Below are 13,050 nucleotides of genomic sequence, written 5' to 3'. Positions count from 1 at the left end.
CATTGTTTTTAACTTTTCTTTATTTTTTCATTTCAGTCCAGCTAACGCAATGATGTTACCGCCTATCCGATATAACAACAATACAGCAGCTCCTGCTTTTGATTATTTCCGTTGTCCCAACACGACAGATTTGGATGATTGCGTTTACTCATCTTTCGGAATAGCATCTTGTGATCACATCGCCCGGGTCTCCTGTGGTATGCTACTTCGTCATTGCTGTATATAGGATTTAAACTGCACATTCAAAACTGCATTTATTCTTATTTCATTTGAACATCATATGTCAACCTTCATACTTACTATGCTTTAGTTTGAATATGTTAAAATCACACATACAAAAGTTTATTTCTCAGCACATAGAAAAAATATATTAACAACATATTCTTTATTGTCTGCATATTGAGTATGCCTAACATGACGCTACCCAAATTGAAACGCTTCCCAAAATGGAACACTTTTTAAAAATGTGATACAGAATTTTGTATTTACAATCTAAACCACCAATTACTATCCTGAACAAAAATAAAGGTGCAGAATAGTAACTGTGACAAGTTTTAGATGTCATTTTCTTTCCAGTTGCTTATTATCTGTATTTAAAAACGAAAAAATGAAATTGTGAAAAAATCCGAGCGACAACCCTAAAAACACCATATATTTTAAAACAAGAAAAACAAACGTACAACGGGATATTTATGACAGAGATGTGACTTAAATTAACTATGAAAATGTTTGAACTTTCCTTTAATGAATTCCAACATTTTTTATGATGTCTATACATTTTTTAATCAAACTATATTTAGGAGGTGTTCCATTTTTGGTACTCGAACATGCTGAAACACCGGGCAAGACTGGGCATGCGTCAAGCTTTCTATATCAAAATATATATGCACTGCTGACAAGTAAACAAATCATGAAATTAAAACTGAAGGCATCTATTTGTGGAAAGTTAATAGAAAAATCTGGATTTATGCATACGTTAAAAGTTTTTTATTTTAATTATCATCAAAAATTGTTCCAATTTGAGTAGCGTCACATTAACTAATATAAACTAGATATTAGTATTGAAAATGCCTTGTTTATTGATATTGTTCCGCTCCTTTTGTTTAGTTTAAATTCGCAAATTCGAAGGGTGTCAGAACGCATGGATTGCCTTCGACTGGCAACTCTCGAGTCGGCAGAGTTACTATTCGGGCAGTCAAATGCGCAGGATTCTTACTCGAGTATGCTAAAAATAGATTTTTTTACGGAAGGTGAAGGTCGTTTTCAGAACCCTCGTTTTTGGAGAGTTTGATCAGAGATAAAATGTTGGAACGAGGCTGGTCAATTTCATTTTTTCGTAACAACCGGTTCGGCCGTTTGTTAAAGTTATTATCAAGTATAAATCATCACTGACCTGTAGTTTTTTATAAAGCTTATGAGGGCTTTGTTAATGCTCGTGTGAAATGATATAAAATTACCAGATCTGTCTTAGTTCACAAACGAACAAGTAGAGGTCCAACCAGTCAAGCCGTATGAACGAAAAGCGCCTTACTCTTGGAGTGAAGCATTCGACTGACAAAGAATTTAACATTTCTATAAATAACATCATCATACTCGAGAGTTGCCAGTCGAAGGCAGCCTTTTTTTCAACTAGGCTGGTTTCCTTCCCTTAGTGTTCTCTACTCTCAGCAAGGCTGCGCTCCGCTCACTAGGGATTTCAGGGAAGTGTACGCAAGGGAGGTAACTGAGGCGGTAACCAGTCAAGGGCCATTTTCGATTATGCGGTTTGACTGGTTGGACCTAGTTGTTTGTTTATTAATTAAAGACGGACCTGGTGATTTTATATTGTTTTCAGAGGAGCCTTGACAAATTCCTCACAGGCCTGTATCACAAAAAGCAGGTCTGTCAGGATTTATACTTGAAAAAATGACTTTAACCAACGGTCGAACCGGTTGTTCCGATTAACGAAAACGGCCCTGTTTTCAACCGAAATAAACACCGTAGATCTAGTGATAAGGACCTTCCTAGTATGGCAACAAGGAATATTTGCATTGGGGAACAGACACAAAAAGTTGGTTTTCTCTAAAAGTAATTAATGTTTCAATACATTAATTTTGCTGGAAATCTCAAAAGATGATTCTCATTTCGGAACAATTACAATTATGAAGATATCTCTAACAGTATTTATTATTATTATTAGCATATATTATGTAAATGTAATTATATGTTCACAGGTAATGTTGGGTATTCGTGTAGCGCGGAATATACAGATGGATGTTTCCTGTCTAATTCATACTCTTCCCGGCTGTACTGGAATAGGGAAACGGTCAGTAATGCATTATTTAAGACATATCTTTTAATTTATCTAGTACAAAGCATGCTATCTTATGTTATAAACAAGGTTTACTAGTTCTAAAAATCGGATCAAGCACAGGTAATTAGTATAAAATGTGACGACGCCATTTACTCCATATAGCGTTACGTAATTTACATGGACAAATTTTGTGATTAACAATGACGTCATAAGCTCAATAAATATCAACATAACGTCACATACGAGGATATGCTTCATATTTGAAAGTGACGTCATTAACTTACTGTTACGTAATAGGACAGGCTTTAGGCCTATATCTTGATTCGCCGTTATGAACTCTAATAATCGCAATACAAAGTTACATAATAGGGAAACGTGCCGTATTCTACATTGGCTTTACCGACTCAAATTATACTGCATGTTCTTTTGTTCATTTCTATCTCGGGTTACGTTTCGCAAAAGAATATTTTATTCTAATTTTTGTTTTTGTTTTTTTGTTGTTTTGAAATTGAAATATTTTATATATTACGTTTATACTTTCAGGTATCTACAATTTCTAACGGTCCATCTTCGGTAAACCCTGGTTCTGAATACTTCTTTGCACTCTCTTACTCTGATTATGGGGGACAGGCTGTTCTGGAATCTTCTAGAATCACAACAGGTAACTTTAACTGCTGACTCTAAATATTGAAGGAAAAACTAGTACAATTCCTATTTTACGTCATGTGATCATGACCGTATATTGCTTTCACGGCACCTGCTATCCTATTTTGTCTCAAAAAGATTCCATATATTGCCACTGCTAATTAGGATCAATTAAGAAACACTGGTGCAAATAATCATATACTAAATATACTGCTAACGAATGGTTGTTTAGAATCAGATGAATAAGCATTTTTCTTCAGTTACAAAAGTTACTTATAATTACTTTACACCATTACCACCATTGAAAAGTTAGAGCTTCTCATTTTACTTCAAGATAAAAATATTTAATTGTATCCTAAAAAATTACTGCTACTAGGCCTATATCCTATATTCAAGTACTAATTGTGCATGCACAAAAAGCAAAATAAATAACCTTATATTATTTTTTGTGAAAATTAGACATATATATATACAAGATTAAATATCAATTATTGTTCAAACAGTGAGATTGTTTCTGCTCTGTCGGTGATGAGCATCTTTAATGTAAATGATAATTTTATATATTCGTCTGTGTAACTTATTGTAAGTGGTTTGGATTCGTGTTTATCTTTGAGAACGGAGTTCAGTGGCTCACCGTTCTTGAATATTATAAACCAGTGTTCGAAAGTTGATTAAGTTGAAGTGAAAAATGACATGATAATATGATTATAAAATTGTAAGTCAATCCTCTGCTTTCGTCAACCACGTCAACAATTTGGTCGTTTCTGCAATATTTAACAATGACAATATATTTCGGTACTTCTCCCTTATGCTCAAGCCTCCCACCATCAAAATGAAGAAAGCGAGTTCTGGCTGTGTATTTTATCAAATGTGTTATAATTGTTTTGCTGCAGGGATGGACATGTGCTTGTCATTTTACTACTATTTGGGAGGATTCGCATCTGTAAATTTCCGTGTGTACTACGTCACAGATGATTACGAAGAACACAATTTAATCACAACAAATGAACGTTACTGGAGATGGGACACCTTCGCAGATACTATACCAGCAGAAGCAGGCACTTTCCAGGTGAGATTTATTTCAGAAAATGGTAACATTATGATAATAACACTTTCCTCCTTCTATATTCTGTAAGAATTGCAAACTTATTTTTTAAACGAACCGTTACTGGCGAACGAGTTTGCAATGATCGTTTGTGTCAAATTGATCAACATTCATGTAATTTTACCATAAGGTGATATTTTTATCTTGCAGCTATTTTTCGAGGGCTTCAAGGATTCGTATGGTTCTCTACTAGCCTTTGATAGTGTCTATCTGATGCCTGGAGCCTGTGGTAAGTGTTTATATGGTACACATCGGATAGCAAAATATACCACAAGGTTAATTCTCGCTTAGTTAACGGTTTAACCATTGGGTCGAGGTCGATGGATTTTCTCAGGCACTCCTCAACCTGGCGACCCTGACTTCATAGGACGGTAAAAAATCAACAGCCAACCAGCAAACAAACATTACATGTTCAACTTAGTTTGTATTATTTTTGAGCATGATTTGGGTACCATTGGCAAAAGGAGTACATCGACATATAGAAATAACTTCATTAATTTAGATGCATTGCCGTCATGCTAGTTTTAACAATTAATTTTACTTGCCAGCAAACATTTGTTTTTATCATGTGATTTCAATATTCCGTCTTTTCATATTACAGAGTTAGCTCCCTTGGGGTAGGTATCGATTGTGACGTCATTATATTATGAGCCCAATTCACAACATTATCTGCGAAAAGTATCAATGATGATACGTTAGCAAACACATTACGTCACAATCAGTACATACCCGCAAGGACAGATAACTCTGTAATATGCAAATACAGAATAGTATTTACCATCGGAGTTGTCTTTCCAAAACCCTAATTGAATAAAAAACGATTAGTCTCCATCAGAGTTCTAGAGCCTTTGGCTGGAAAAAAAAATCTGACATCGTAGAAACATATACACGTCATAGCTTGTTCTTCTTTCAGTTTTGCATCAGGGAAGGAGGTACAATGGAACTAATTCAGGTACTACGTACGTGATATCCGACGACGTTTGTGCGGGACTTATATTTCCAGTGGTGATTGAATGGAACTATTTGTTATCTTCCCGCTAAAATGATGCTATCGCTAGATATCATCTTTTGACATCATTCCATCACCAATAGAAACAATAGAAACAAACGTTATCTGGTATCACATGCTACATGAATTAGTCTCGTTTACAAAGTCAATATTGTGAAAACTCAAATCAATAACTATTTGTTTAACTACGGATTTACAGTATATCAACAGTGGTTTGGGCATACATGTAATTATTGTTGAGGGGCTTTATTAGATAAGTATATAACATAGATTGGCACAAACAAACCCAGACGATCATGATCATTTCAATCTAAACAGAGTATATAATTTTTCATAATTTTGTTATAAGTGTAAATGAACGATAAACACAATTACATTTTATTTCATGATGAGTTGAATTTAATATCTATTTCAACACCTACACATTGTAATACGATTTCAATTAAATGTTCCCACAACAAAACATCTTGATAAGGCAGACCATTTTGTCGTTATTTAAAGATGACTTACTCAAGGTTGATGCCTTTATTTCTTTCACATAATTTCATGTAGTAGGGCCCTTCCATCCTTAAATACCAGCAAATTGACGAAAAATATATCTCATGAAATAGTGTTTTTGTGCTTCAAATGTTATGCTTTACAGTCAGTAAATGCTTGACATTAATATCTCGTTTATGAGTGGTTATGAAGGATCACGGTATTCTGCTCAAGCCTCGGTTTTTACAAAATGTTATGATCTCGAAAGTAAAATATCCCTATACTTTATATTCACATATGGAACAAGGAATACATATCCATCAATATATTTATTATAGTTTAACAATTAAGATGAGAAAAACGCCATTGTAATTCTCTGATCTTTTATCCTAATCCTATTTCCCTTGTTTGTGTTCTTTATAGAAAAAAAAATAGTCTAGTTTCTGAACATAAGTTAAAATTCACCTACAAATATATTAATAATTTTGATGACGCAGTGATATCACAGGTTGTGTTACATGAATAGTCATGTAATACAGCGTCAGACGACAAGTATGCATTGCATGCTATAAACCAGTTTTATACCTGTAGGTACGAGAGAAAATTACACAAAAATGTAAAGCTGTTTAAGTTTTATGATGAACTCTTTCACATTTTCGATATTAACATTTCATCAATGGACTTTCACTCCTCCTCCTGTTGTTCAGCATACCAATTAACAAACAATTAAATGTTATCACAGGCTCTGAACAGGGGTATTGTTCTGGTAGACCTCTTCCTCAATATAACGACACGCACGACAACAGTACAGCCCGTCCAACTACAGCTAACATCACCACCACGCCACCGACTGTTGGCAAAGGCAACCTCAACTGTACTTTCAGCTACTATGATTACCATACACAGAATTGTTCCTTAAGTCCCCTGGACAATGTGACAAATTGGCGGTTCAGCTACGATAAACCGTACAACTATCCTAACCTGCCGCAGGATCACACGACCGGTACAGGTATGTAGAATTAATTAAAGTCAAACCTTGCTCACTCGAATTCGATGGAGGCATGGTAAGAGTTTGAGTTATCCAAATATTCGTGTTCAGCAACATAGGCAGGTACAATAAATATCTGTTGGACGGGTCGTCATGTGATATTGGTGCTAGTTATAAGTTAACAAGATCTTTATACTATATAGACAAGAAGCAAAATTATGATTGCAAATTGTATCAGAGCGCATGTGCAATTTACTGCTCTAGGTTGAATTTAAATCGGGACGTCTTGCTCGATAGGCTAATGATCAAACGATAGATAGAGAAAAAGGAATGATATCTCTATTCAAAAAGTATAAGCCCGTGAGTCTAATATTAACATGTATAAATTTCGAGAAAATGTTTATCTATTATTTGTTTGTCAAGTATATGCTGATTGATTTATTACATCATTTGATGCTAAACTGACACAATTGTTTGGATTTTAAATACATAATACATTGTATACTACATTTAATGGTAATGAAAACCTATTATTACTACGTTTATGTTTAGAACTTTGTTTAACCTCGCTTAAAGACACATTGATACAATAATGTAATTTGTGTCAATCATTGTTTCTAAGGCACATATATGTATTACTACGACGACACTGGATCGGAATCAGACAGCTCTGACTTAAGCACAACTCGATTTTTGTCGGGAGGTCAACAAAAGGTAGAGTTCTATATACATATGGACGGCCCAGGTGTTGGATCACTTGATATCACAGCTGGTTCCGGGTCTTGGAGAATTTCTGGTAGTCAAGGCAACGAGTGGTACTACTATTGTATCGACCTACCACCCAATGAAATTATGATTGTGACCTTGACCGGTATCACCGGACATTCCAGTATGGGTCATATCGCTATTGACGATATGGCACTCTCCGACGGAAAATGTCCATGTAAGTTTGTTTTCTTATTTTTATTGGAATATTGCATTGTATTTTACAGAGCTCAGTTGTTCAGATTGTTAAGATTATTAAACTAATCACAGTGTAACGGCAATTTTCAAATCAAGATAAAATAATTTCTTGAAAAAAGCTTAAGAAAAGTTTTGAAATTCTGAAGTATCTCATTCTCTATTTACTTGCTCAGATATAATCACAGAGTTCACAGCAAATCAGAATTGAAAATTTTACTAATCAAAAGAAAAAGCTAATCACATAACCGAGCTCAGATGGAATATGCAAATAGTTAAGTTTATAAAGCAAATTAACAGAATTTATCTCAACTGTTTGTAAGTTCATGTTTCCAGATTTAATTAGAATTACAAATTATATTTTGTAACAGATAACATAGACAATTAGTTTTTGAGAATAAAACACATTAAGGCAATGACTCTGCTTTATGTACTTTAAACTGCATGTGACTTCATAAGTTCAAGTTTCCACATTTCATTTCAATGATAAATTATATTACAGTCGGAATAGGTTACGAATCATGTGGATTTGATGAAATATTCCGGTGTGGTGTCACTACGAGTTGTAAATGTTCGCATGATGAAAATCAGTTCCAATGGTTGAGAGGCCAAGGTACGACAGAAACAGAGGAAACAGGACCACAGGGTGGTGCTAGTCAGCCGGGTATGTACACGTTTCCTTCATCTGTATTGGAACCGCTTTTCTGACTGAGTAAAATAACAAGAAATAACTCTTGAAGTCCTAATTCTTATTTATTTGTCCAGTTGGATAAGTATCGATTGTAAATGATATGATGTGACCTTAAATATAAGGGAGATAATTCATATTTACTGGTCCGTATGGATTAGTATCGATTGTAAATGATATGGTGTGATTTTAAATATAAGGGAGATAATTCATATTTATTGGTCCGTATGGATTAGTATCGATTGTAAATGATATGGTGTGACCTTAAGTATAAGGGAGATAATTCATATTTATTGGTCCGTATTTGTTAGTAACGATTGTAAATGTTATGGTGTGACCTGAAATATGAGGGAGATAATTCCTTTTTAGTGGTCCATATGGATTAGTATCGATTGTAAATGATATGGTGTGATCAGAAATATAAGGGAGATAATTCTTATTTATTGGTCCGTATGGATTAGTATCGATTGTAAGTGATATTGTGTGACCTTAAATATGAGGGAGATAATTCTTTTTTTATTGGTCCGTATGGATTAGTATCGATTGTAAATTATATTGTGTGACCTTAAATATATAAATATAAAGGGAGATAATTCTTATTTATTGGTCCGTATGGATTAGTATCGATTGTAAATGCTATTGTGTGACCTTAAATATAAGGGAGATAATTATTTTTTCATTGGTCCGTACTAATTAGTATCGATTGTAAATTATATTGTGTGACCTTAAATATAAGGTAGATCATTCTTATTTATTGGTCCGTATGGATTAGTATCGATTGTAAATGATATGGTATGACCTAAAATATAAGGAAGAAAATTCTTATTCATTGGTCCATATGGATTACTTTTGTCAAATGATATGGTGTGATCTTTAATATAAGGGAGATAATTCCAACCTGGGAGTTTATTCTTATATATTTGTCCATATGGATAAGGCAGCTTTTATTTTAGATTGAACAACGTTTATTAAAACGCAAATTAATATAGAAAAATATGTGTACATGTTCAACAGATTAACAAAATAGGAAAATAACGCAAAATATATGACATAATTGTTAAATAAACTTCAAACTTTTTGAATATTAAAGTGGTTCGGTTCTTTTCCTTCTAGGTTGCAGTATAAGGCTTAAAAACTTCACATTAAATTAATTTAATATTTTTTTTAGATGTCCAGCTTTGATTCCTGCAAATACTACATTGTTTGTTTATTTACAGGTAATTCATTGAGTAGTTTATGCACGTTCGAGCCAGGAGAAAGGTGTTTCCTGACAAACTCATCTTCCACGCCCCGCCTTTGGAGAGTAATAAGTGTATGTATCGTGACAAGCATAAATAGTAATTGTTATCATTATCTATTTTTATTTTACTTATTTTCTAACTATTCTTAAAGTCCAAGTATCCGTATATGTCTTATTTTTTCATGATTTAGAAGAATGATGAAAAAAATCAGGTTGTAAATCATGCAGAGATAGGACTAAATCGAAGTCAAGATGAGCGATAATGATTCAGAAACTGTTGATAAAAAAACAAATAAATATTGAACGTATAGGTGGCTCTCATGTAGTCACACAAACCGAAGTTAGCCGACATTGTAACGTCGTTGCTGAGAATGTCATGTGACTACCGTAACTACGTAACGTCTGTCAGAACTCTTCCGAGAACGGGTCATGAACTTTCCGACTTCTGTTCGGCAATAATTGTAACTTCTATGGCGACCAGTTTAAAATGAAGACATGTTTACAAGTATCGACTTTCCACAACTCCTGTACCAAAATTAGTAAGAAATAATTATTAATATTCTTTGATATAACTTAATTATATATTCTTTTTCAGGGGTCTACACCATCTAGTAATACTGGCCCTATCTCAGCTTATCAAGGAGAGTATTATACGTACACAGAAGCTTCTGGAAATAATAACTTAGCACACATCATGGAAAGTGATTTCGTCTTCAGAGGTCAGTACTGATTGTAATATACAAATATACAATTTAAATTCTGGCCCGTCAAATCATATGCCCATGCCATAAATATTGTAGTATGACCGAGCGTTACAATGTATGACATCACATGATTGTCTTGTCTCCATTAACGGAGAAATAAAATACAATTTTGCTTTTCTTATATTGAAGAAAAATTGAATGTCATGTCTTTATAGTTGGACAACTAACTTGTTTTCAACTAGTTCACGGTGTTGTGTAATTTTGTGAAATCGCCACCACAAGATGTAAACTGTGTTGATATATTTGTCATGTTATATTCAAAGAATTTTGATCGTTCTTTATAATAAATTGTCATCAGTATAAAATGGTCATTTCAATTCATATTTGGAGCAAGCATAAACTAGTTGTAATGAGTAGAATACCGTATATCTAGTACAAATCATGTAAATACTTGCCAACTTTTCAAAATTTTCATGGGGGCGAAAGTGCGTGAACGACATTTTCCAGCCAAAACACTTATCGCGCGCTGTACAAATTTAGCATTGAATCAAGGGGAGATAATAAATCCAATTATTAAAGAAAAGATATTTTTTATCTAATGCAGTGTATGTATAGATATTTATGTTGTTCTATACTCTCCTTTTAGGTTATCAATTAATTAACGATGCTCCACCGCCGACAGAGCATAAACGAAACTCATCATTTTTACAAGAATTGGAGTCTAATCATGTATATATATGTCTAATTAACACAGAAAAAACCATAAAATAATTTATTTATTTTGATACATGATGTATGAATCAAAATGACCATATATATATATATAGATATATAATATATGATACATTTTGTTTTGTTACTAGGTCGATACTGCCTCTCAATCAATTACCATATGTATGGCTATGACATGGGGACTCTCAGCATCAGAACCTATGAACAATATCAGACATGGTACAATACGGAGTGGACAGCAAGTGGGAGCCAATCTAACAGCTGGCGTAATACAAATATACAGATAGATCATCCATACATCTACAAGGTAAATACTTCTGTAACCAAGATAACAGCTGGCAGTCTACAAATATACAGATAGATCACTCATACATCTACAAGGTAAATACTTCTGGAACCAATATAACAGCTGACAGTCTACAAATATACAGATAGATCACTCATACATCTACAAGGTAAATACTTCTGTAACCAATATAACAACTGGCAGTCTACAAATATACAGATAGATCACTCATACATCTACAAGGTAAATACTTCTGTAACCAATATAACAACTGACAGTCTACAAATATACAGATAGATCACCCATACATCTACCAGGTAAATACTTCTGTAACATATATAACAACTGACAGTCTACAAATATACAGATAAAGCACCCATACATCTACAAGGTAAATACTTCTGTAACCAAGATAACAGCTGGTAGTCTACAAATATAGAGATAAATCACCCATACATCTACAAGGTAAATACTTCTGTAACCAATATAACAACTGGTAGTCTACAAATATACAGATAAATCACCCATACATCTACAAGGTAAACACTTCTGTAACCAATATAACAACTGGTAGTCTACAAATATACAGATAGATCACTCATACATCTACAAGGTAAATACTTCTGTAACCAATATAACAGTTGGCAGTCTACAAATATACAGATAGATCACTCATACATCTACAAGGTAAATACTTCTGTAACCAATATAACAACTGACAGTCTACAAATATACAGATAGATCACCCATACATCTACAAAGTAAATACTTCTGTAACCAATATAACAACTGGTAACATACATCTACAAGGTAAACACTTCAGTAACCAATATAACAACTGGTAGTCTACAAATATACAGATAGATCACTCATACATCTACAAGGTAAATACTTCTGTAACCAATATAACAGTTGGTAGTCTGAAAATATACAGATAAATCACTCATACATCTACAAATTAAATACTTCTGTAACCAATATAACAGCTGACAGTCTACAAATATACAGATAGATCACCCATACATCTACAAGGTAAATACTTCCGTAACCAATATAACAACTGACAGTCTACAAATATACAGATAGATCACCCATACATCTACAAGGTAAATACTTCTGTAACCAATATAACAACTGACAGTTTACAAATATACAGATAGATCACCCATGCATCTACAAGGTAAATACTTCTGTAACCAATATAACAGCTGTAGTCTACAAATATACAGATAGATCACCCATACATCTACAAGGTAAATACTTCTGTAACAAATATAACAACTGACAGTCTACAAATATACAGATAGATCACTCATACATCTACAAGGTAAATACTTCTGTAACCAATATAACAGCTGTAGTCTACAAATATACAGATAGATCACCCATACATCTACAAGGTAAATACTTCTGTAACCAATATAACAGCTGACAGTCTACAAATATACAGATAGGTCACCCATACATCTACAAGGTAAATACTTCTGTAACCAATATAACTACTGGCATTCTACAAATATTCAGATAAATCACCCATACATCTACAAGGTAAATACTTCTGTAACCAATATAACAGCTGGTAGTCAACAAATATACAGAAAAATCACCCATACATCTACAAGGTAAATACTTCTGTAACCAATATAACAGCTGGTAGTCTACAAATATACAGATAGATCACCCATACAAATACAAGGTAACTACTTCTGTAACCAATATAACAGCTGGTAGTCTACAAATATACAGATAGATCACCCATACATCTACAAGGTAAATACTTCTGTAACCAATATAACAACTGACAGTCTACAAATATACAGATAGATCACCCATACATCTACAAGGTAAATACTTCTGTAACCAATATAACAGCTGGCAGTCTACAAATATACAGATAGGTCACTTACACATCTACAAGGTAAA

At 33.5% G+C, this 13,050-nt stretch overlaps 1 protein-coding gene across 4 annotated transcripts in view; it reads left to right on the top strand.

Moving 5' to 3' along the window:
• The window catches only part of LOC138309095 (uncharacterized), a 206,746-nt gene that overhangs the window by 123,084 nt on the left and 70,612 nt on the right, over positions 1 to 13,050 (top strand). For all 4 annotated transcript variants that reach the window (XM_069250234.1, XM_069250232.1, XM_069250235.1 and 1 more), the window contains 11 exons: positions 37 to 197; positions 2,214 to 2,305; positions 2,837 to 2,954; positions 3,832 to 4,007; positions 4,194 to 4,272; positions 6,272 to 6,538; positions 7,140 to 7,460; positions 7,980 to 8,141; positions 9,383 to 9,477; positions 10,001 to 10,124; positions 10,973 to 11,148. In XM_069250234.1, coding sequence (XP_069106335.1) covers positions 37 to 197; positions 2,214 to 2,305; positions 2,837 to 2,954; positions 3,832 to 4,007; positions 4,194 to 4,272; positions 6,272 to 6,538; positions 7,140 to 7,460; positions 7,980 to 8,141; positions 9,383 to 9,477; positions 10,001 to 10,124; positions 10,973 to 11,148 — 1,771 coding nt within the window. The remainder of the gene's footprint in view (positions 1 to 36; positions 198 to 2,213; positions 2,306 to 2,836; positions 2,955 to 3,831; positions 4,008 to 4,193; positions 4,273 to 6,271; positions 6,539 to 7,139; positions 7,461 to 7,979; positions 8,142 to 9,382; positions 9,478 to 10,000; positions 10,125 to 10,972; positions 11,149 to 13,050) is intronic.

Source organism: Argopecten irradians, chromosome 15 (genome assembly GCF_041381155.1).
Source record: "Argopecten irradians isolate NY chromosome 15, Ai_NY, whole genome shotgun sequence".
Taxonomy (NCBI): Eukaryota; Metazoa; Mollusca; class Bivalvia; order Pectinida; family Pectinidae; genus Argopecten; species Argopecten irradians.
This window is presented reverse-complemented; position numbering and strand designations above follow the sequence as displayed.